At 44.7% G+C, this 26,170-nt stretch overlaps 1 protein-coding gene across 1 annotated transcript in view; it reads left to right on the top strand.

The window, feature by feature from the left end:
- CREB3L1 (cAMP responsive element binding protein 3 like 1) overlaps window positions 1-26,170 on the top strand; it is a 90,026-nt gene that overhangs the window by 27,287 nt on the left and 36,569 nt on the right. The window contains exon 2 of the mRNA XM_081835393.1: window positions 19,549-19,777. Coding sequence (XP_081691519.1) covers window positions 19,549-19,777 — 229 coding nt within the window. The remainder of the gene's footprint in view (window positions 1-19,548; window positions 19,778-26,170) is intronic.

Here is a 26,170-nt window from a genome sequence, read left to right as displayed (position 1 = left end):
CTATTGAGAAGTAGTGGTGGAAAACAACCTCTTTCCTCTCTGCCACTTCCCTTATCCAAATTGCCTGCTTTCCCAGTGAATCTGAGATGATATGAAGCAAGGAAAGTCTTAGCCCTATTTATCTGTTCTCAGTGAATCCCTCACAAAGTGGGCTTTTCAAGGACTGTCACAGTTTGTTTGCCTCTAACATGAGCTTGGTCCTTAGCATTCAGAACTACTCACCAAATCTTCTAGTCCACAACCGCTACTTGAAGATTCAAGTCACAACCATCAGTCAGAGACATAAAATAATTCCTTTTTATCATTAAACCTATACCTCAGGTTATATGAAGAAAGGATTACAGATTTTCTTCTGGGATCAATATAGTGCTTTACAGTTTTGTAAACTGTGCTCCTCAAATGAGTATTTTATATTTTGAGATAGTTTATCGCAGGGCTTTTGTTCCAGCTGGAACTCCCTGGAATTCAGTTCTGACACCTCCCAGGTTGGGGGCCATTGCCATTCTAAGAGAATGAGGGAGGTGTTCATGGTGAGTTCCAAGACCTCTTTTTTTCAAAAAATAGCACTGGTTTAGGGACAACATCAGAACTCAGCTCTGGCAACATTATGGGCTTCAGAGTGTTGCTGCAGAGCCAGATTACACATTATTTAATAATAGCCCTAGAAGGTAGTGGCATCATCTAACAGCTGTAACGGGTTGCTGAGTACTCTGCTACTGTGTTTGCTCCCTATTTCTCAGGTTCAAGAGCTTACATAGACTTGACTTCCTTAGGCACAATTGCGGGGAACATAGTATTCTTTTGTTTTGGTAATATCTGGGCTTATTTACACAAATAGAAGTCAAACTTAGGTGAAGGCATATCACACAATACTCCTTCCCATAAGCCAGAGCTTTCCCAACTGTGTGTCACGACATGTTAGGGTGTCGGCTGCAGTGTGTATGTGTGTCGCTCGAATGCTCCCCACACTCCTCCCAGGGCTGGAAAGGGGCCAGTTTAAACTCCGGTTTGCTAGTAAAACTGAATGACTGTGTCACGAAATGTGTGTCGCCAACTTGAAAAGTTTGGAAAGCTCTGCTATAAGCAGACCGTAGATGCCCTGCTGCATGTCAGATCCCAGAGGTGCACCCCAATATACTTTTAGCCACCAGCCACTGTCTTTCCATCTCATGCTAAACTAATAGTCTTTTATGCCCCACCCCTTTTCTGTGAGGTTGGGGAGTGGGGAGCCATCTTCCTAGCTGAAGGCTTTCCTGTTCTAGGGATGGTCAAGAAACCATCTCTCTAACAATTAGTTTCTATAAAGAGATATCCGCCACCCATGCTTGGCATTCACCTTTAATTTCTTAACAGAAAGTGTGGCTGCAACAACACAGGCACTGACCATTTAAGGGAGCACTAATATCCTGGCCGCTTAACAATCTGGTCTAACTCCTAGATTCATTCACAGCAGTCAAGACAGTAAACTCACAGCATGATGACTGACAGGGTCAGGCCAAGGAAGACATGATAGGAAGGGTAATGATGCATGCAAGGCAGAAGTGAGGAACCCCTGGCTGAGGAACACACAATCCATCAGCTCCCAGTTAGCCTGAGAGGACTCTGTATGTTTTTATTTAATTTATTTGTTCCCGTGTTTTAAATTTTGAAACCACCTTGGGTGCCTTGGCGGTATACAAATCTGATATATTGATGCAGATGAATCAACTGAGTCTAGAAGTTTAAGCCTTTGCTCTCTGTCCAAGAACATACATATTCCAAAGCAAAAGCCAGAGAATGATAAATATTTGGTACAACCCCAAGAAAGAAATCTCAGTTGGCTTTCTCTGTGACAACCGCAGCATGGGTTCTCTGATACACATTGAAGTACAAGAACTGCATGCATTGAGGTTTTTATTCTGGGAGTCAGAGAGAAGCAGAACATTGTCACATGCATCTAATATGAAATTTCTTCAAAAAGGAAGGGCTTGAAGTAAATTTACAGGGAATTCCCTGACAGTCTTTAGTTTATTACAGTTTAGTTGGTCACACTTAACAGAACCCAGCTGTGTTTCCAACAGAATTAGCCAGTCCTCTCTATTAACTACTTTGCTATAGCAACAAGCCCTTCTAGATACTGAGCCATGATTATTTGTAATTCTTTCAGAGAAAGAAACAAATAGCCAGGATGAACCTTTAAGGGATCTGAGAAATTGAGAATTCCTTTTAAAAGTTTATGGGATTCAATATGGCATTTTGCTGCATGTTGACTTTTTTGCATAGACTCCCCGCCCCTCCCGCCAGATGTGACCATCTTTACCCAGTCCTGGAGAGGCTCAGAGGTACAAAATCTGACAGCTAGCTGCAAACAAGCCCCAAGAGAATTGCTGCTTCAGCAACAGCCTGGCTCACACTGAGGCTCCACCCTTTCTGGCTGTCAGCCAGGCCTTGATCCACAAGCACCTACACAGGGCACCTCCCCCTCCCCCACCTAAGTAGTCACACACTAGGGGGAGTCTCATGCTGCCCTTTTCAGAAGATATGGGAAAACAGTTTCTTTTGGACTTGACCACCCTCCTTCACTTCTTTATATTTGGCTGGTCTGCCAGCACTAGTGTGCCCTGAGTCCTGCTGCTGTATTAGTGGGGTTTTTATGCTGGTGCTAGCTTCACCTTATGAGGATGCAGTGAATCTAGATGACTAGAATCAGATCTGAAGTCCAAAGGTATTGTTTAGACCAACAGTTCTATTCCCTTTTGGTTGCATGGCCATTTATGCATGCTTGCACAAATTAGTGCATTTGAGAGTCTTTTTTTTTTACTGTTCTCCTCCTGCTGCAGACCAAATGCTTCTGGGGCAGTGCAGGTAGTGGCAGACCACCCTCAGTGTGGTTTTGTTTTTTAACAGATTACTCCCAATGCATAAAACAATTACCCTAATATAGTATTGTTGCTGGTTGAAATCTTAGAGATTGCATTACCAAAGAGTAAGTGATTTATGGATTGCAGCCTAGCCCTCTGACTCTTAAGCATTTCCAGGCTCATACGCTCACAACGCAAATGTGAAACTTGTGCACCCCCACACTAAGCATTTTTTTTGTTGGTGGAGCAAGTCAGATTTGGACCAGGAGAGCGATTTTTGCAAACATGTCCTTAAGCAAAAGAAATGGAATGTGACTTGGAGAAGCCAGGCTTAGACTACTTGCTAATTATTATGAACTGGCCAGCCGACAACCTTTTCAGAAGTACAATCTCATGGGCCTGGAGGAGAGTTTAGAATTGCTCAAGAGAGATTTCCAACATCTTGTTAGCTGATTAGTAGATCCACATTAGCCGTGTGGCTTGGTTCCCACTCCCACACATGGTGCATGACTCAAAGGGGGCAGACTGATGGGCCTTGGGGAGGCCAAGGTCCTCCAGTAGGAAAAGAAGTAGAGTGTGTGTGTGTGTGTGTGTGTGTGTGTGTGAGTGTGAGTGTTTGGCATAAATACAACATTCGCCAATGACAACTTTACAGCAGATCCCAGAATCCAGGGTGTATATGGGATTGTTACTAGTCTACTGCCTCCATCCAACACCCAAGGACCTCCTGAATTCGCTGCTTTCCTGTTTCCCTGTAATGAAATCTAAACCACATAGTGGGAGGGGAGGCATACAGGAGTCTGGATAATTTTTATCTAGCAAACATCTCCTTTCATAGCCACACCATGAGGATGCAGGGAGGAAGTGCATGAGCAACCACCCACCCATTCAGAGCACACAGGCACACGGAATCAAGCTTTTTGTCTTCCTAGCTTGGGTAGTTTGTATCCCTGCTTCATGGGGCCCACCCCGCAGGATGCCCACCGATTTCACTCACTCCTGTGTTCCATGGCACAAAGGATGCAGGTTGTCCTCCCTTTGGAAAGGTGGTCCTTTGGCAGCAAGATTAACAGAACTCAGGGTCAAATGATACTGACACGTGTGTATTTGTGTTATGTGTGCGTGTGGATAGATGGATAGATAGATAGATGATAGATAGATATAGATAGATAGACCAGACTTCAGCCTTGATATCTGCAGAAACGAATGGCCCTGGTGACAGCAGTCACACCCTGCAGGCTGCAGGCAGGAGGTGCAACTCAATGGCTCCCCAGCGCCTCTTGCTTCATGGCTCGACTTCCAGGAGCAGCATCTCGCGCATCCTGGAGATTTCGGGGCTGTGCAAGGGAGCTTTCATCCCAGGCAACCTCGCCGGGGCTCCTACCTCAGCCCTGACAAACCGCACGCGGAGCGACTGCTCCATTCTAGCCCTGCACTCCTCTTGATCTGCTCACCGAAAAGACTTCTCCGTTGGCAGGCTCTTCCCATTGGCCCTAGGTCTCTAGGAGCTGTCCAATAGGCTGATAGGTTTCTTATTGTTTCTTCAGAAGGCCTCTTTTGGGAGCAGGTTAACCCTTTGCAGGCGTTTCGATTGGCTGACTTCTCAGGGAGTTCACTTCTTCCGTTTTGTTTTCTCCGGCTGACCCTGCACCCCTCTGGCATTCTCCCCTAGTTTTCCTTTCGCTCCACTGTGCATTATTTCCTTTGGATCCTTGCAGCAGCTACATCCCATATACTGTCTAGACACAAATAAAATCAAAGCAGCCCCCTCCCCTCAAGGCACATATCAGCCAGAACAAACCGTTCCCCACTTCTTTTAAATGCTTGCAAGGGATCTTTCCTCCCCCATTTTTTTATTTTCTCCCTTCCTTCTCTCTTCCAATGTTCATATATCACTCAAGGCATGGGGCGCCTCTGTTACATCCCTGCCCCCAATTCAGATAGAAAGTGGATTCTCAAGTTTACACTCATATTTCAAATTAAGTAAGGTTAATTAAAGTGCATGACTTTACCGAAAGAATCCTGGGAACTGAAGTTTTGTTAAATGTGCTAGGAATTGTAGCTCTGTGATGGGTAAACTACAGTTCCTAAAATTCTTTGGTAGGAAGCCATATGCTTTAAATTTATGGTGTGCATAGTCTAACCTGGAATTCTTTGTCACAGCTGGTTCTGTTCCAACAAAGACCAAAGCTATCATGCTTGTGAATCACTTTCGGAGGCGCCTCTCACTGAGTACAGAGGGACCATATTTAGACTGTTATACTGTCTTTTGCTTATGTTACTGCACATAGACCTTTTCGGGTGCCACAAACACATGGGAAGGGAAGGGGAAGCCTGTGTGAGCCAATTTCCTCTTGATTTCTTAACCTTCCCCATTATGTGGTGAGAGCCCCTCTGTCTGCACAGTTGTTACATGTGGGTGGGTGCTCTTTCAGATCTGATCACCCAAACCCCACTCTTTCCCTCTGCACATGCCTATGATGTCTGAAGAGGTTTACTGATCTTTCCATGCATATACAGTACAGTGGTACCTTGGGTTACAGACGCTTCAGGTTACAGACTCTGCTAACCCAGAAATAATACCTCTGGTTAAGAACTTTGCTTCAGGATGAGAACAGAAATCACACAGCGGCGGCAGCGGGAGGCCCCATTAGCTAAAGTGGTGCTTCAGGTTAAGAACAGTTTCAGGTTAAGAACGGACCTCCAGAACGAATTAAGTTCTTAACCCGAGGTACCACTGTAGTACTTACATGATGGACTATTAAATCTAGTTTATTTCATAGTCATTCTCTTTTCCCATCTAGAATGTGGAGAAAGATGTGTTGGCACATTCATCTCCTCCTCCCCCTTCTCCACAGCAAAGTCTGCTGGCAGTTCTGCGTCTGGCAGTGGTGGGATTGCTGGTAGTAAGGGTGGCTTTTTCCCAGACTAACATAAGGACAGTTCACCTATTTGACTTTGCTCAATAGGATAAAGCTTTCATCATGCAAACTATTGTGCCATAATTAATTTAGATACTCTTAGGTAGCTGGATATTAGAAAAACCACTAACATTCAAGGATGGTTTCCGCTTACAATTGAACTTTGTGAATCTGTCACTTAATCTTAAATGTAAACAAGGCCACTTTGGGCTGGCAGTTGACTCTTCACCTGAAATCCAGCACATTTTCAAAGAGTGCCAGCATGAATGACTGAAGTGTTCCTGTTGTGATACATCTGATGTCCTGCTCAGTGCTGTTGGCTGCAGGATTTGGGAGCCTCTGGGTAAGTGCCCCATGCCAAGTATTCCACTATCACTGACCCTTCACTGACCTTTGTCACAGTTTGATTTGTACGGCCATCAAGATGGAGAAGGGAACACAAGCCAAGGCTGATGCTTGCCCCTCTCCCACCATTGCTGGCTTGTTCAGAGAGGTCAGGTGAAAAGAGAAGGACAGCAAGGAGCAGAGGCAGACAGGCTGAGCGGTTCCAGGGTTCAGCACTGGGCCTCCTTGCTGAGATGGGGACCCTGGCAAGTACCTGAGAATGCTGGCACCTGATTCTGCTGCAATGCTCAAACTGTTTTTCAGGAGTTTTTTTTGTGTGCCTGTGACACCCGTTGCGGCCCTTATGGGACCCAGCATTAGAAACTTTAAAACCATTGCTTTGGCAAAGATCCTTTGCTGGAAGGAGGTTTGCACTAAAATGAATATGAGGCTTCATTGCGGCGTCTTTAAATGGACGGCGACGAGAGCCAAAGAGAACGTATATTTTACATATCACCTTCCACTGTTAGATCTGAAAATTATTAACACATAGGAAGAAAATGCTTCTCACTACTGTCTCATGAATATTTTTCTTCTCTGTTGGTTTTGATTATGTAATAGTGCCCCCTTATCCCGCCCTTCATTTTTGCTGCTGGCAGAAAAGCAGGAATGTCAACCCCGGAGCCTTTTAGAAACTCAAGGATTCCAGAACTCAAGGAACTGGGCAGGATTCTTTTTTACAACTTTCCTGCAGAAGCAATATAAAAGAAAAAGAGTCTAGACTATTCTAAAGCATTTCCCCTCAGCCGGATCTGTATTTAGAGTATAGGTCATATTCACACCATACATTTCAGGCACTCTTACCACTTTAACAGTCATGGAATCCCTCAAGGAATCCTGGAAACTGTAGTGTGATAAGGGTGCTGGGAATTGTAGCTCTGTTATGGGTCTTCTAAGTGCATTCAGCACTCCTAATAAATGAAACTTCACAAGATACTTTGGGGGGGGAGCCATGACTGTTAAAATGGCAACAAGAGTGCTGGAAATGTACTGTGTGCATTCAGATATTGACCGGGCATCAGTAACTCTCTGAATAGGCCACAGCTGAGCAGTAGAGTTAGCCCCCTGATAAAGGCAAATGTGCTTTGGGCTGCAATCTTACGCCTGCTGACATGAAAGTAACTCATATTAAGCAGAATAGAACTTACTTCTGGGTAAGTATGCGCAGGATTGTGTGCTGTCAAGGTTTGTTTAAAAGTGATGGGTGGAATTTGCAAAGGGGGATAGACTTCATTTATTGCAGAGATCAGCAGGGCAGTTTGGTTATTTTAGATATTTTGCAACTGGAAGCAAAGGTAAATATGGCAACTCAAATCTCCATTCCACAGACAGAAGTTGAGTAGACTGGCAGCTGAATTTTGCGTCAAACTAGAGTTGCCATACGTCCGGAATTTCCTGGAAACTGACAAGATCTGGCCATTGGAAACAGTGTCCGGGCAGAAATAGCTTTAATGTTCATGAAAATCCAGACGTAAGGGAACCCATGTCGGAAGTTTAGATTTTTGCAAATTTCTTAAAAATAGCTCAAAAACTTCTTAGCTTCGAGAAAGAAAGAAAATACTCAACAACTTTTGTGTCCACAGCTCAAGGGAGCAGGCTAGCTATGGGGATGCAGGGCACTTTGCATGACACATACAGCTTTCTTCTCCCTACACCTGGCAGCTGCTCTCAGCAGCTGCTGCCTGAGGTGGATGCCTCACTCTGCCTAACAGTAGGACTGGTTATAAGGATTTTTATCTTTAAAATGACATTTCTGCTGGTATATACTCATTTGACTTGTTCATTATATTTTTATCTCCTATAAAATATAAGGAACCTAGAGTGGCTTGCAGAGTTCTCCTCAAAACTCACAGATTCAGAAAAAAGCTTAGGGCAAAAATCGTTTTTAAAATATAATTTTTGCAACAGCTAAATATATATACCTCTTTCACATTCTGTATTTTCCATGCCACTGAAGGGTTTCAGGCAGCCAACTTTGGATAACATCATTTCATTTTAGTAGAAAGAAAGTCTTCATATAATTCTACCAGACAGTCTTTAAGGGGTAATCATATTAGCAATGGAGGATAATTTTGCCCTGTGTTTTAAAGTGTGCCAACCAAATTAGCAGTTCCCAGACTTCTATGCAGATTGCTAACTGCATTCCAAATTTTTTGCTTGCCAAAAAATCATATTTCAAGGGGAAGGGCATGCAAAATCATTTCTTTTGGAGAAAATGTGCACAAAATGCATATTTTGATGGAAGGTGTATAGAAAAAATGCAAAAAAAACCCCAAACTGCATAGAGCATAGCTGTCAACAGATTTGAAAATAAGGGACCAGCAGCCTTGAAAATAAGGGACCAGCAGCCAAAATAAGGGACCTGCAGCCTCACCGGTTCCAGATACTCCAGTCTTCCTGTCCTCCTGCAGTCTGGTCAAACACATGCTGGTAGCTTCGAGAACACTGTCCAACCAACTTTGTAACCAGAGATTCAACTGAATAGAATCTGAATCACATGCACCACAAGGTCTATGCAGCCTCAACTTAAGATGGCTCCCTGGCCTGGCTTTGCACTGCAAAGTTTGCAGCAGCACGTGCAACAAAATGGTGTCCAGCATTCAAAAAACCCCGCAGCTAGCATTAACTAGCCACACACAAGGCATGCAAGCTCCACCCCCAGTCGTTCTTAGACTTCTTATTGGGTGAGCAACACAGCCAAGCAACACAGTTGGAGCCTCCTTCCTCCCTGGCCGGCAGGGAGGGAGGGAGAGGAGCTGCTTCCTTTGAAATTTAAGGGACATCGTTTAAGGGACATTTAAGGGACATCCATCAATCAGGGACAGCAGCGGGACATGGCGCTGGAATAAGGGACTGTCCCTTCAAATAAGGGACACTTGACAGCTATGGCATAGAGAAATTTCTAATTTTGTGTGCGTTTGTTTTACAATCCATGTTAACAGGACACAATCGACTTATGGAGACACTGACAGGGAATGAGAAAAAGCTGATCCAGCCACCCCTGGGCTGTATGTACCATCAGTTGCATTCTGTTCATCAGCTATCTGACAATCATGCTCTTAGCAAAATAAACATTCATGCTTCACTTACCCAATAAGAAAAAGGTCATATGTTAAGTCTCTTTGAACTTGCAGCCCCAGTTGTGGATTGCAAGTGACATGTGTAGCAGTGAACAATCCACAGGCCTGGAAAATATCATTCAGGACCAAAGTGTATGAGGTTACACATCGTGATCCATAACCTCCAACTGCATCTTTTTAAACAGGAACGTAGTCTGTTTTCCTTATAAGTGTTTTTCAGTGATGGTTGCTTAATTTGCCCTTAGCATGAGAATTTAGTGTGAAGTACACATAGTGGGTTTGCATCCAATCTGGCACCAGCTCAAGGAAGCTCACTTGGTGCTCTCGTTGGACATAGTTTTTATCATAACACTAAATACCTTGTTCACATTTGTAAAAGGGAAAAACCTACTTCATTTTCTCAGGGCTGTTTCACAGTCTCATGTCTGCTTGAAGAAGCTTAACTATGCTTTGTCATGATGTCATCCGTTGGTTTGTGATTAGCCAGGAAGCACAGACATCATAGCTTGAAGTGAGTTTGCAGATCGTGGTTTGCCTAACGGTGAGTAAAGGTAAAGGTAAAAGTACCCCTGAGCAGTAGGTCCAGTCACGGACGACTCTGGGGTTGCGGCGCTCATCTCGCTTTATTGGCCAAGGGAGCCAGCGTACAGCTTTGGGGTCATGTGGCCAGCATGACTAAGCCGCTTCTGGCGAACCAGAGCAGCGCACGGAAACGCCGTTTACTTTCCCGCCAGAGTGGTACCTATTTATCTGCTTTTGAACTGCTAGGTTGGCAGGAGCAGGGACCGAGCAATGGGAGCACACCCCGTCGTGGGGATTCGAACCGCCGACCTTCTGACCGGCAAATCCTAGGCTCTGTGGTTTAACCCACAGCGCCACCCATGTCCCTAATGGTGAGTAGGGTGTCTGAATTGATGGTTTCAGTAGCTTCAGCTGCCGCACTACCTCTGGAAGCTGGTCTTCTTGTAGCGGGGAGTGAATATATGAAGCTGAGGGCTGAGAGGATAGAAAATAGAAGCAGCTCTAAAACCATGGCTTGCTTTTTGTACCTTTGGAAGCTCAGATAGTAGTTTGGGTCCTAAACAATGGTTAGCACAAGCCATGGTTTCACATGAAGTCAGAATTAAGTCATCATAAGAGTCAGATTACTGGGTCTTTGTGGAGCCTGCCCTACATTAGGCAGAACAAGGTGACCACCTCATGCAGGAGATGCTGGGGGAGAGCAGTGGCAACTCTCTGGCGCCTCCTCCTGAACCTCCAGCTGTTTCCTTCTCTTGAAAGACAGAGCTGTGTATGCCATATGAGCTGACCCAGCTCCCCTAGACTTGGTGTCTCAGGTGCAGTGGAAGGTGCCATCTTGTCACTTAGTGTTGAGGAAAGTTCAACTGCCATTCCACTCAGCCTCTGTCCATGAAATGAGGAGGGTGCGCCATCTTGTCCTTCATCTCAGGCAGCAAAATATATTGGGCTGACTCTGGGTCCCTTGGCATGTGTACTTGTTTTCAGTTAGTGCTCATGTGTTCTCAAAAAGACAGGTTTGTCTATCTGATTATAAAGGTAAAGGTAAAGGGACCCCTGACCATTAGGTCCAGTCGTGGCCGACTCTGGGGTTGTGGCGCTCATCTCGCTTTATTGCCCGAGGGAGCCGGCGTACAGCTTCCGGGTCATGTGGCCAGCAGGACTAAGCCACTTCTGGCAAACCAGAGCAGCGCACGGAAACACTATTTACCTTCCCGCTGGACTTGCACTTTGACGTGCTTTCGAACTGCTAGGTTGGCAGGAGTAGGGACCGAGCAACGGGAGCTCACCCCATCGTGGGGATTTTAACCGTCAACCATCTGATCGGCAAGTCCTAGGCTCTGTTCATGCTAAAAACACGTGTGAAGTAGCCATTGGATGGCGGAAAGCATAGACGTCCTAATGTGAAATATTCATGGGCTAAGAACAAAGAGAGGACAGGAAGGATAGAAATGTGGGAACAGGCTTATAGTAATCGTGAGGATCAGGTCGGAGGTGTGTTAACCAGGTTGCAAGACCCACATGCTGCCTGTCTCTTGTTAACACTGTCAGGCTGTCAGTTTCACGAGCACTAACATTCACCGCAATTTTTTATTAAGGGAGCAAAGAATGGATGGAGGCATGCAGCTTCTTCTTTTTTGGAGTGTAAAAGAAACCTCAGCTGTGAAGCTGGCGTGTAGGGTGGGGGGGGTGCTCATTCCTTATTGAAAGCAGAGAAGGGAAATGCAGATGTCACAGCTGGAATTGGAGATTTATCTTGGCAGGCAGAGAAGGAAAAATATATATTTATTTAATAATAAAAAGTAAAAGAGAAAACTTAGAAGAATCCCCTCCCGGTTTGGCACAGTTGGCCAGCATGAGGAGAACCTCTGGTTTTCAAGCAGCCTTAGTCTCCTGGATTTGGGCTTTAGTCCAGTGGGATTGGCCTTTTGCTGGCTTCTTTTTGGAGTGAGTTTTAGTGTAGAAAGGTCAGGATGGGGAGAACTTATTTGAATCTGAAGCAGTGGGGGTGAGACTCTTTCCTGGATTTTTTCCTTTAAGGTGAAAAAACGGTACAACCCTGAGGAAAAGAAATGAAGAATTCGGATTTCTCAAAGGAAAGGGGTAGCCCATGCAACAGAGATGAGTTCACATTTGTATATTTTCAGCTTAACTCAGGGGTGGCCGAAGTGTGGCCTTTCTCATGTTATTGGACTCCAACTCCCAGCAGCCCCAGCCAGCACAGCCTGCAGTCAAGGATGCTGGGAGTTGTAGGCTGCATACACACCATGTTTAAAGCACATTTATCCACCCCAAGAATTTGGAGAACTGTAGTGTACCGTTGACAAGTCACCTATTCCCAATGCCCTTAACAAATTACAGTTCGGGGGTGGGGGTAGGCTTTAAAGTTATGGGGTGTGTGCTGCTATAGTTCACCCACATCTGAAAAGCACAAAGCAAACACTCCTGGCTTAACCTCTGAGACAAACTTTTACGCTCAGGAGGCAAAGGAGGAGAACCAGCCCCAGACATTTTGCTCCCTGAGGCAGAGGACAAGATAGCACCATCACCACCCTTGCATGGCTTCCACGTACGGAAGCTGACAGGGCTGTAAGTTGAATTTTACTTCAGCTCTGGCAGTGGGTTAGTACCACTTGAGGGTGGTTGAGGTGATGCATGACAGGCACATACAGCTCTGACATTCAGCAGAGGGAAATGGCTCGTGAGGAACTGCCATAGGGGTGGGGTAGGGCTGTTGCTTCTGCCCCCAGCACCTGCTTCTTGAGGTGCTTGCCTCACCCTGCCTCATGGTAAGGCCCTGCAATGGAGATTCACAAAGGCTTGGGCCGTGTCACTCAGGCAGCCTTAGCTCATCTTGTGGTGATGGGAACATGTGGTGAAAATATGTTTGGAAGACTTGGCCTATCATGCGTCTGTCACTGGGAGAGTGTCGTACCGCAGCCAATGACTGACAGCCTCACATGCTTGCTTCAGGAATGAGACGGCTTAAGCAGGAGCAGATTTTCTTACAAAGTTAAAAGATTGCCTGCCTTTGGAGAATGATGCCTAAATATGAGATCAGGAGGTACCGGTATATCTTCCCCTATGTCCAAGCTCATGGGATAGAGTGGAGCAGTTAAGAGCAGCCTGAGACTTTGGCTTGTGTCAGGAAATCGGCGCAGCCCCACTATGGGTCTCAGTGAACCTTGGCTGCCCCCATTCTGGCTGTTCATTGGTAACGCTTTGGAAACACATATTGTGCTATTTCTTGGCTGTGAAATATGAGGGGTGGGGGAGGGGAGGGGAGGAAAGGAGGGAGAGAGAGAACACAAACACAGGGGTGAAAGAGAGAAGCAGATAATGGAGCACTATATATGGACTTGGTGCTTTTAACTTCAGGCCGCATTGGGAAGCAGCTTTCCCTACAAAATGATGTCGGTCCCATTCCCAACTGGCTTGCCTCAAACTGGTGGCTTTGCCTGAAGGCAAGTTCACAGAAGCCACAGCGAGGTTCACTCTTGCCACTTGACGCTTGCTGCAAAAGCCGTCTTCATTCGCTTTTAAATCACTCAGTGAACAGTTTGTAAGGGTGTTTATATGGTTTTGAAAACAAGCTAGAATCTGGATCTGGAGGAGGCTGCAGAACTTCAGCCCAAGATCTACATGAGTGTCTGCCTTAAGCCCTCTTCCTAGTTATATTAATTCATTCCATGGTTTTCCTAAGTGCAAAAGAGAACTGGCAAAAGTCTTTAAGCAGGGATGTGGGATCTGTGACCCTCCAGATGCTGTTGGACTCCAGCTTCCACTGGGCCCTCCAAGCATGGCCAATGGTCAGGGATGGTGGGAGCACATCTGGAGAGCACCAGGTTCCCCACTCCTTTCTTAAAGGCTTTACGTAATCCATAATGTTCTCCATTATGCTATATTGGACTCCAGTCAGTGCTTGATTGATGTTATCTCTGCAGCACACCCTAGATGACATAAAGTGATTGTTTCATGAAGCATTTAGTCATAGGTTATATAGGAAGAGAGAGCTTCTCAGTTTAGTCTCCTGACACTCACATAAGAAGCAATCATGGCAGAGCCACTAGGATACAACACAAACAAATGTAACTTCCTTCTTTGAAAGAAGATATATATCCCATCCAGTATCATTTATATTTAATCTGGAAACTTTCTTGTAGGAACTGAAATATATAGTAGGAAACACTGCTGAACCACCTTCCCTAAAAGGGAAGTCTAAATTATTTGGGGCTTTTTAGTTTAGGAAAATACCACAACTAAGAGCAATGCTGTGATGGCAGAGTTTTCTGTCGGGAAGATACATGTGCTGGGCTTTGCTAGATCGATGATCTGCCACTGTACTACCTAATCTACACAACAGGCAGAAGATACCCCTGGTGGCTTCCCTATGGGAGGTAGTTGGTGTATACCCTCAAAATTGAGGTTTTGGGAGGCGGGGAGGAGAGGGTGGGACAAGGCTCACCTGGCCAAGAGTCTGCTGGATCCCATACCCCACAAGTGCTGGAAAAAACAGGATGTCCCATTCTTTTCCTTCAAGAGCATGGTGGCCATTTTGGGCGCCATGATCTCTTGCAATTTTGCACTGAGATCTCACCCTGAAGAAAGTGTTCTTTTAGGGGCTGCAGTCTTACATGGTACCCCAAAAGGCAGGCCTTTTGTGTTCTGTGAGCTCACACTGGTCACGTAACTCATGTAGGAGCATGGATGGGAAGACAAGCATCCTGGTTTGAGGATTCAGTATGCACAGGATCCTAAGCTAGCTGCAACAGACCTAATCCAGGTCTCTGCTGCTGCTGCTGCTGCTGCTGGCTGGAGCTAGTGCAACAGAAATTCATGGTTTTCCTGCCCTTTCATCTCCCTCACTGGCTGGTGCAAGTGGCAGAATTCTGGATGTGACATTGGTGTTGCTTTTTGCTCCATCCATCCCCATTGCTGTCTGCCAGGGGTTTGGGGAGGACATGAGGGAGGTTTTTTAACATTTTGTATGGTGTAAAGAGGGAGAGGCGCTTTTTGCCTCCTCCTCATACTATAACTTGATGGTATAGAGTGAAATTCAGAACAGACAAAAAGTACTTCTTCAAACAACACATAATTAATTTATGGAAATCAGTGGCACAAGATGTGGAGATGGCCACCAGCCTGGATGGCTTTAAAAAGGGGTCGTGGACAGGTCACAGTGTTTTTGTATGGAAGTGCAAACTCCAGCCACCAAACATGGGCCTTAGCAGAAGGGCAAGTCAAGAGTCTCTGATCTTGTCAGGGGGCGTTGCTGACCATCTTTCAACTCTCTTCAACCTTTGATTCACCCTGCTGAATATATGAACTATGATTCACCCCTGAATCTGTTGCCTTGCCTTGAAATTAAATAGCATTTTCCAAATCTGGAGTGATCTGGGAGTGCTTTCTTCTTTAAGGGTGTCTGTGCCTCATACAGTCTTTGGTAATGACCATAATTATCCCTTATCCCAGTGCATAAACTACCTTAAGTGCAGAAAGCACTTACCTCTGAAAAACCCATTCTGAGGCACACCACGGTTAGTGCTAATCTGGTAAATGAGTACTTGTCCAGAGATAAAAGGGGCAAGCACTGATGAGGAAGCATTTGCACTTGCAAAAGGATCAGGACAATATGCCAATGAGGGAAAGAATCCTAGAGAGGAAAGGTCCTTCAAGTCATTTAAACTCTGGTGCTTCTCCTTTCCCTCCTCTGGCTCACCTCTGCAGCATCCTTGGTGCACTCCTGGCACAGTTATCTCCATTTTAGCCAGCTGGGCCAATCCCTTCTGTCCCACAAGGCTCCATGTTGTGCAATGGCCTAGGTGAAGGCTCCACCTCCTCCTCTCCTGGTGCCGGGAAGCTAAATGGCTCACATTGCTTTAGTCGCCCCTGAACTTGTTATTCCATTGGACACTGCCAGGGCTGGAGTGTGGCAAGCCAACCCCCACCCCACCCCAGGAAGGAGTTGATCAATCTAGGCTGAACCTGCAGGGAGGACTCACAAGGGCAGAAAGTCTTTCTCCTCTTCTGTCCCATGCAGACTTCCATATCTTGCTGGCAGCAAGGACAAGGGGAGAATGAAGGGGAGAAAGACTTTCTCCCCTTTGCCTCCCCCTTGCCGTCGCAGCGAGAAGGAAGCCTGCAGGTTCAGGTCCCCTTCTTTTTCCCAGCAGTAGGGGACATGAATGGGGGTTGGAGACTTTTCTGGGGGGGTGTGTCAGGGGGCGGTGGTGTGATCAGGGCAGGAAACTGTTCACCGCCCCCTCTAACCTGCTGCCCAGCGCATGTGCTCCCTCTTACTCCCTTCTTCATCCAGGCCTGCTTTCAAGATCTTAAAACATTGTTTTCACCTAGTAGTTTCTTTTGAGATTTATATTAGCCACCCCATATGCTATGATTGTCATGTATAGACCTTTTGAATGCATTTTGAAAAATGTCACCAGTGCTGATGGCTGGGTTGGTGTTGTGTGCACATAGAATTCCCAGTGGCAGCTTCTTTCCTGCCTGAATATCTGAATATCTACCTGGCTATAGTCCTCTTCCAGCTACACTCCAGAACTCTCTGCTCTTTTCAGTACATGGCTGAGAACTGATTGTTTTAAAAGTTACCTGATATCTGTTCCTTTAACCAGCCTCTATGCAGCCTTTCATTGCCTTGCTTCTATTTACATAATGATATTATGCCAGAGCAAAACAAACACACACCTTGCTATTGAAACAGGAACTTACATTGTAGTATCCGGGGTGCCCAGCTCAACTCCTCCCTCAGTTTTTTTGAGCTGGCAGGTCCTGCTCGAGGGATTTCCTCACGGGAGAGGAGGCCAAACAATGACAACCCTCCTCTCCAGTCTGGATAATAAAAAGCAAGCAGTGTGCCTCAGAGTGGAATTTTAAGACCATGCACCACACACTACAGAGCACATCTTTCCTTTCTGATGTTTTGTGTAGAATACCATATAAAGTAAGGTGCTTGCTTCCCACCTTGAAATGCTATCTTTCAGTCATAAATGGATGCTCTGCATCAGAACTGCACACCAAGAAGAAAAGTATTTTATATAATATTCAATCAGAGTACGACTGCACTCTCTCTCTCTTACTCACATATGTGTAATTATGCTTACATTCCATCTACTATATATGTAATCAAGATGATCAATAATTTAATTACTCCATGCATCATATATCAAATAGTAGTATTTGTCAAGAAACAACAGGATCAATATATTGTGGTGAACATCATGTTGTGGTGAACATCATATGTCTTCAAAAAAACCCAGCACACTGGATACATTGTAAGGAGTAATTAGATTTCCAGCTAAAAACACTCTCCACAAAACACATCTCGGGTCACAGTAACAACCTGTCTAGTTAAATTGCCCCCTGCCCCAGACTGCCTCCTAGTGGCTGGGTCTGGCAAGTGTCTTAACACAAAGGGGACTGTACCTTTCCCTCAGCAGCAGGAATGTGGACAGGTCAGTTTTTGATCCATCTGTATACAACAGCAGCATTAGCAGGGGGTGGGGTGGAGTCACAGTAACCTTTATGTAGTATGAAAGGATACGGAGACTTTTTTGTGTAGGGGATATGTAACATGTAAAGCATCCCTGCAATCCTTTCCCCTTTTCTAGGTTCTGAAGAGGGTAACTTCTTGATTACTGTTTGACGAATCCTTTTGTCCCCTGCCAGCAAACAATAGTGTACCATATGGAAAGATCGGGGGTATTTTTTTTAAACTATAAAATGTGGATTTATTGGAATGTAGTGCTATACTCATATTAATGTTACCAGGTCATGTTAATGTTACTAAGTCATAGTTAAACTTTCTGAGCAAGCCAGATATTCACAGGCATCGTGTGACTTTATTCTATTTTTCTAGGACTCTCAAAAGATGGCCGGAATCCTAAAGGATATTAAAATGTCACAGCCCTTTCCTTTTGTTTAGCTTAAGTTCCTTCTTATAAAGATAGACAGAAACATCTGGCCTTGTAAACTCCAGAGGGACGTGGGTGTGCAATGCTGTTTGAAGAACATACGGGAGGGCTTGTTATCTCAGGGACAGTATCTGCAGAGTACAGGATTTGGAGATGCTTCTCTTTAATTTTGCATGGGGCTTTCTGGGTAGTTTTTCACCTTTAGTTAGACAGATGGATAGATTTTGGACACCTGTGGCAAAACTGGACCATAGCAAGCCTCTCAGATGTTTGACACCATGAGAAGCATATGAGCTGTACGGTGCTTACAGCATGGAGACAGATAGGAATCCCAACTGGTCCTAGCCAGGTAGGAAGACTGCAGGGCACAATCTGCATAGGGTAATATGAGTTAGCTGCAGTACTGCATTTCTGGTCCCTGAGGAGCTGGTGGGGCCAGCAAGGGAGACTCAAGAGGTCACTGTGAAAGCTGTGGTAGAAACAGGTTAGAAATCTGTTAAGAGCTGAAACGTATAATCTGGTGGGACTTCATAAAACCATTAACAAAAATAGAAAAGCTTTTCGTAAGAAGTGTTCCACTGACTGCGTACACGCCATACAGGTAAAGCACATTTCCCTGCCCAAAGGAACTTGGGAACTGTAGTTTTTGGGTGCTGGGGTTTGCCGTTGTGTGAGGGGTAAACTACAGTTCCTGGGGTTCTTTTGGGTGGGTGGATGAAGAAATGTGCTTCAAATGTATGGTGCGTATGCAGCCTAAGAGTGTTGAAGGAAAAAATGGTGTTACACCAGTGTTTCTTGCAGCAAGCATATAACATGTGGGCATTATATACATGCATGTCTTTTAACATCCATGTACACACATGTTGGAACCCTTTCCCAATCAGGGTTTCCAGATGGACATATAAATGTCTTTAAAGAGATATGTTTATCTGTGTTTGCTGCAAGAAACATTAGAGTTTCCCCTAGCTATTTGGTTATTCCTTTGCTAAGTGGAAATGTCTTATACAATATGCCTAAGAAAGAAATACTTTTTTGAGGGCCAGACTTCATAATAATCCAGTAGCACCACTATTCATATTAGCTGCTTCATCCTCCGCTTATTTGGGAAATTATGCTAAAATTTGTTGCCATAGGGCTCACCCAGGTTTCTGCTTGTCCCACCACTTTTCCCCAGGAAAACCCAATCTTTACTGCTGAATCAGAGCAAATGTCAATTACGTTCTCCACAGATGGATGTTTGTTCTGATTCAGCTCTAAAGAGTGGGTTTTCCTGGGGAAAGTGGTGGGGCAAACAGAAAACCGCTGGCAACTGTCACTGGACTCAGCTACATTAGTCAAAAATTAGTGTTTTGAATGCATTATAAACATGCAACACCAGATGATGCTGGAGAGGGAGGGAAATTATTTGCAATTTTTAAATTATAACAATTTAATTTCTGACTTATTTATAGCATTTTCCCCCTGTGTGTAGATCCACCCACTGTTATTTTCAGTTTGAAATGGTGTATGCCAATGGTGACAAACCAATAATTCTGATATCCACAGTAATTGATAACATGAAGCTTGTTGTTGAAAAAGATGTACAGATGGTTTGTTATGAGTGCTGAGAAGAAATGGGTCCATTAAATAGGGTTAGTTAAATTGAGGTATAAACGGCAGATATATCTTTGTGGATATTGTCTGGTTTGTTCTTTAAGAAAACAACAGCTTTCTGTAGCTATGAAAACTGTAAGAATAAAAGGATGAATATAGCTGCTTCTCTTCCAGATAATTTGGCTCCTGATACATCTGGCTTGGGATATGTTTCAGTAGAAGGCCCTCTAGTCCCTCACGGAGGTGATGCTTAATGCTCTTCTTTTTGCCCTTTTCTCAGCATTTCTCTGAGAACTTCGACCACTTCTCCGAGAACATGGAGGACTTTTCCAACGAACTCTTCAACAGCTTCTTTGATGACCCCATGCTGGTTGAAAAGAACCCTTTGCTGGACATGGATCTGGACCCTCCTACTCCTGGCATCCAAGCAGAGCACAGCTACTCCCTGAGTGGAGACTCAGCTCCCCAGAGCCCCCTCATGCCTGTCAAGACAGAAGACAATGCCAATGGTGAGCGCGCAAGGTCCATGCATGCTGGTTCGAGAAACGTGTCCCTAAACCTCTTAAAAGCCTACCGTGTTGCTAGCAGAAGAGTTGGTTCTGTTAGGTGGGTGTGTTCTCTTTCAAATGAACCATTGCCCTTGAAAACAGCTGATCAGGCTACCTAAAAGAGATGGCCCATACCTTTACTTTCAGGAAGAAAGTTTAATACCAGGCAATGAATTTGATCCATTTTCTAAAAATTGATTTCTTATTTTTAAATGAAAGGGAGAGGGAGAGGAATGAGTAAAAGTTAAAATAAAATTGAAGAAAGAGAAGAGGAAAAAACACATCATTATCATAAATGAAGGATACTAATGATAACAGTAGACCACCAACATTTCACATTGCAGATACAGTGATGATTGGTACAGAAATCTTTAATTCAGTATAAGCCCTCATTATGTCTAGATCAGCCTTTCTCAACCTGTGGATCCCCAGATGTTGTTGAACTACAACTCCCATCACCCCTAGCTAGCAAAGCCAAACCTCAGGGATGATGGGAGTTGTAGTCCAAAAACATCTGGGGACCCACAGGTTGAGAACCGCTGGTCTAGATGGATGCTTATGTGAAATATGTTTGAATGTAACCAATTTGATCTACTTTTAATTGATTTGAATCCACCTAATAATAATAGAACTTGTGTTGCTCACTTAATTGTCCATGATACATACAAATACCCAGTGGCGGAGCTTCATGCTCTGACAGCGGGAGGAGGAGAGCAGGCGGGGCGGGGTTGGTGTGCGTCCTGGGGGCATGGCGTGCTGCCTGCAGGGGCGTGGCGCCCATCGCTGGGGGCGGGCAGCCGCGATGGCACCCCACCAGGATCGTGCTGCTGGCGCGCCGTGCTCCCCCCACACTCCTCTTCCTCCGCCAGTGCCAATACCCCATTAGGCTGAAATAGAAAGCTGTGCAGGCCTCTTTTCCCTCCCTTCTTTTTGGAGACATGTTTTTCAAGAATCCTGCTTCCTTCTGATAAGAGGTTTGGAGAAGTTGAATGAGCATGCTAAAACCAGGTAGGAACAGCCCAGGAAAGGAAAAGTTGGTAAGGAAATAAGGCTGCAGTAATAACCACACTATGTGATCCTACCTAATCTGCATTTCCTGAAACAGTATGAACTGGTAGACAACTATCCTTCGAAATTCATACATTTTGCAATTCTCCATCCAAATAATGTGCATAAAATGCATATACTATGGGAAAGTGTGAATAACATATTTATGTGGCAACTCAGCCACCTTTACAGGTGCCACATAATACTGGCACCACGTCTGTAAGAACTTTATCATTTAGTGTGGCAGCACTGAAACTTTGAAACTCCCTGCCTATTGAAATCAGGCAGAGACGCCTTCACACCTTCACTGTATTCCTTCAGTGTCTGCTGAAGACATTCTTATTTAGACAAGTCTACCCAGACATTTAGAAAGTTTGTAGGAGTTTTAATTTGTTTTAGTCTATTTTATTGTAGTTTTAACCTTCTGTATGTTTTAAATTAGGACTACATTTTTAGTGATAGTTTTATTGTTTTTCTCTTCTTTGTAAACCACTATGAGATTTTTTTCTACAATCATGTGGTATATAAATCTTATGCAATAAATAAAATAAAATCCAAAAATAAATATCAGTGAAAAGAACATGCAAAATGCATTATATTGGGGGGAAATGCTTGCAGAAATGTATATATTAGGGGAAAGACACATTAACTGCTAACAAATTTTTGTAAGGACCTTAAAAAGAAATGTTTTGTGAACTGATGCGGAAATATGAGGAGCTAAACTTAAGATTGGAAAAGTTAGAAACAGTGAGGAAGCAAACTTGACAGTTTTGTGTATCCCTACTAGGGAGCATCCTAACTGAACACAGTGGGACTTACACCTGAGTAAACATGCATGAGATTATGTTGTGGTTTGCAGCAAACTAAAGAAAGCCAATTTCAGCTTTCCTTGCTTACCAAGTGTCCTTTGCTCAGAGCAGCAGTAATGGAAGAAACAGAAATTGACCATTTCAAATAAGAACTGAGCTCTGTTATATGAAAATATATACCAGACTTAACAATGACCTTTGCTTCTTAATCAGGGCTTGCAACAACAGACTAAACAGGGATTTTGGCTTCATGACTCAGTAAGAGTCACTAACCCACTATTTTAAGAGAGGGAGAGAGAAAACTTACTGCTTTATCGTCATTTAGTGTGAGAGCTAGTTGTTTCCATACTGGATCTGGTCCAAAAACATGACCTCCCACTAGCGTACTATTCACTGAACATTACAATGTGTTCCCATATTTCAAAGCAGTTCTTGCTGCTTTGAGCCGTATAGTAAGCTCCTTTGGGGATATATGCTGGGGTCTTGGTTCACTTTATCTGTTTCTCCATCCATCAGACTTAAATGAATCATCAATGTGGTTATACAATAGAGGCAATGCAGAAAAAAATAACGGTGGTGTTTAGGATTTGTTTGGCAGTGAAACTTTTAAGAGCCATTTGCCTATGTCCAGGCAAAGAATGAACAACCATACTGAGGGGAAATGAATGGACTCCAACAAGTTTTGTTAGGATCTTTATTAGAATGTTTAGTTTGAAATATAACAAGTCTAGATGTGATGGAGCACCCCAAATGGGCCAGAATGACTTCTAAAAGTCAGATAGTTGTTTATTTCCTTGACATCTGATGGGAGGGCATTCCAAAGGGCAGGTGCCACCACCGAGAAGGACCCTCCTGGTTCCCTATCACCTCACTTCTCGCTGTGAGGGAACCGCCAGAAGACCCTCGGAGGAGGACCTCAGTGTCCGGGCTGAACGATGGGGCTGGAGATGCTCCTTCAGGTACACCTGGCCTAGGCCATTATTGAACAGCAAATGGAGTCCCTCGCATGCAAGAGTGCACACATTGTGTACAGTTATATATGTGGGTTTCCTTTCAGAAGTTCAATGGCAAAGGACCACAGCTCAGTGGTAGAGATCCCCTTCTTCACTTGTGGGGCATCTCAATATTCACACAGCCTCTGACATCAAATTGCCAAGTACTTCTAGGAGGCTAGGAAGCTGCCTTCTCCTGAGGCAAAACATTGCCCAGTCTAGTTCTGTTGACACTGACTGGTAGAGGCTCTCCAGGGTTTCAGACTACCTGGGAATCCCATGGATTGAGCCTGGGAACTTCTGCTCTACCACTGGCCTAACTCTAAGCTCCTCCTCTTGTGTCAAGGCCTGTCCTGCTGCAACCTGCCTGGAAAAAGTTCTGTAAAACTCATGCATCCCCGTTCCAAGAAGGAGGCCTAATAAAACATGTCAACTTGTGCTCTTCCCCTCCCCCTCTGACAGGCTCTTGGCAGCAGCAGAGAAAAGGGACTCTTAGGTTGTTGGGTGTGGATGCACAGACCTCTGTGCCTCTCCTGGCACTTTTGGCTTGGGCGTAGTAGACACAGTGGAAGCCGCTGCCTGCAGCCAGTGCTTACTGGCGCGTGTGGAAGACTAAGTGGCTTTTTTACTTACCCGCAGATCTCTCGGTAGGAGACGGAGAGGAACAGTCATTTCAGAGCCTATTTTTAAAACAATTCATTTTAGGATAATTCATGATGGCAGGATATTTTTAGAGCAACCCCAGCAGAGGATCCTGTAATTTGTGGGACCATGTGGGTGTCCCAGCAGTTGAAGGACAGCAGCTGGCCTGAAGAGAGAATGGCACAGATTCAGTATACACAAGAGAAGAAAAGCCTTCCTTTCAGCAAAAGCAGGGAATAGGTTTCCCTGCTGTGGTCAGGGATTATCCATGCTGAGTGATACCAAACATTAAGATGAGAGGAGGCAGAGAAATTTCCCTTTCCTCCCTCCTTTTGGTAGATCCTTCTTTTATTTTTGTTACAGTATTATTATTTATTAAATTTGTATGCCACCCTTCGTCCGTAGATCTTTTAAAATGGAATGATCAGGGCTGATCTAGGGAAAGAGCTTGCCACATGCCAAACCTTGTCTGCGGTTTGTACCACTTTTCACTGTGTGTGAGGGAGTGTATGCCAGCATGCTTGGGAAGGTAAGGTACTCTCCAGTGGTACGCTCCTAGGACCTCCCCCATCCACAAGATGTACATTTTGGTAACTGCCATATTTTCATACATAATGCAGCATGTGTTCAGGTTGTGAGCTTCCTCCATGGGCTTCTGCTCAGAACAAACCTCTCCTACTCAAGATCGAGACCATCGGTAAAACAGGATGGCTAATAATCTTGTGTCTTAGTGGAAGCCATGTGCACAAGGCTAACCCAAGGCATTTTGCTGCCTGAGGAGGAACAGCCAATGTTCCCCCTCTCAAATCAAGGTGTGTAGTACCCAATTTATTTTGGCAGCTGAGACAGAACCTCCTACAAGCCTGTCTCCCTAGCAGTGCAGATGCAATTAAATAACTAACAACTGGCTGCCCTTACACAACACCCAGAATCAGCTGCCTGAGGCAGCAGTCTTGTTCTGCCAAATGTTAGGGACAGGGCGATTGGGTACACTAGCTGCTTCTGGGTTCTGCTACAGCTCTTCATTCTGAAGTGCATTTCTTCATAGCAAAGGTGGGAGACTATGGCACTGAGGAACAGAGGAACAGTTCTGTAGTATGGAGCGCTATAAGTTCCTTTGCATGCTGCAGCAAGCACAGAAGGCAAGAGGAGAAAAGAAGACAGTACAGTTAATAGCTTTCCCTGACTGCTCATCTCCAGTACCCTTGAACAGCTCTGGAGAATCAATGGGTTCCCGCCCCCCAAATATCTTTAGATTACGAGTCCCTAGTGTTTTTCACACCCACATTCCAAGTATCTGACTATATGTGGAGTGTCCAGGGGAGATTGCTCAAGCCAGTTCTCTTGGTGCTCCTAGCACAGCAGGGTGCAGCCATCTGGGGATAGACCAATTAGTCTATTTCTGGTCCGTGTCAGTTTTGCATGTGCTTATTCATGTCTGCCCTGTTTGTGCATTAATCTCCTGCCGCCCGCATGGAAAGACTATTTAAATATCTATCTTGGCTTAATAGGCGGTATTCAACTGAGTTGTACTCAAAGTACTGTTTGGCTGTACTGCTTCCTGAAGCAAGTTATTTTATTTTATTTTGTTAAACTAACCATAACACTGTCTGCTTTAAAACAAACAAACAAACAAACAAACAAACACCAAACTAGCGATAAGTAAATTTAATTTCACAATGGATCTGGCAGTACTTATTACAGAGTAACTGCAACAGTCCAACTCCATTTAACAACATTTATGAGTGCCGCAACCCCACGACTGGACCTAATGGTCAGGGGTCCCTTTACCTTTACCTTTATTATGTGGATAAGTAAGTGAGGAGGGGAAGGGAAGCAGTATGTAAGTGACAATTTGTGCTCATTTTCACTGTTACAGGCAAGATTTATACTGGGCATGGCCTATTCGGATAGATCGTAACACCTTCTTATTTTGCATGCACACCCTTATTTCCTTCTATGCCTGGAGAACTTTTTTTGACTAATAAGCATATAATGCTATCCTTCTCCTGGGACAGCTCAGTTGGTAAAGCATGAGACTCTTAATATTAGGCTTATATGTTTGAGCCCCACGTTGGGCAGAAGATTCCTGCATTGCAGCTGATAGGACAGGTGTAGGCAACCTAAGGCCCGGGGGCCGGATGTGGCCCAATCGCCTTCTCAATCCAGCCCGCAGACGGTCCAGGAATCAGTGTATTTTTACATGAGTAGAATGTGTGCTTTTATTTAAAATGCATCTCTGGGTTATTTGTGGGGCATAGGAATTTGTTCATCCCCCCCCCCCCAAAATATAGTCTAGCCCAGCACATGGTCTAAGGGACGGTGGACCGGTCCATGGCTGAAAAAGGTTGCTGACTCCTGGGATAGGACAAGGTGACCGTTGCGGTCCCTTCCAACTCTACAATTCTATGATTCTAAAATGGTCTCATTCATGGCAACCTGCCCCAGATAGCCCATGAGGGTAGTCCAAGCTTCAGTTCAAAAGGTTCTTTATTCAATCCCCAGGATCATCAATGGGTCAGAAGTACAGGAATTGACTGTACTTCCTGCGTATCTTTACATACAAACACATTAGGCCCCAGTGTTGGGAGTTGGGTCATTGCTTTGCCCCTGATGAGAGACTTTTTTGGCTCCTCTCCACACACTCTTTCCACCCCAGCTGGTTTTTGGTATGCAAACTGAGTACAGTGGTACCTCGGGTTAAGAACTTAATTCATTCCGGAGGTCCGTTCCTAACCTGAAACTGTTCTTAACCTGAAGCACCACTTTAGCTAATGGGGCCTCCTGCTGCCGCCACGCCGTCGCTGCACAATTTCTATTCTCATCCTGAAGCAAAGTTCTTAACCTGAGGTACTATTTCTGGG

The sequence above is a fragment of the Podarcis erhardii genome (genome assembly GCF_964252035.2).
Source record: "Podarcis erhardii genome assembly, chromosome: 1".
Classification (NCBI taxonomy): Eukaryota; Metazoa; Chordata; class Lepidosauria; order Squamata; family Lacertidae; genus Podarcis; species Podarcis erhardii.
Note: the sequence above shows the minus strand (reverse complement) of the source record. Positions and strands in the feature narration are given on the sequence as shown.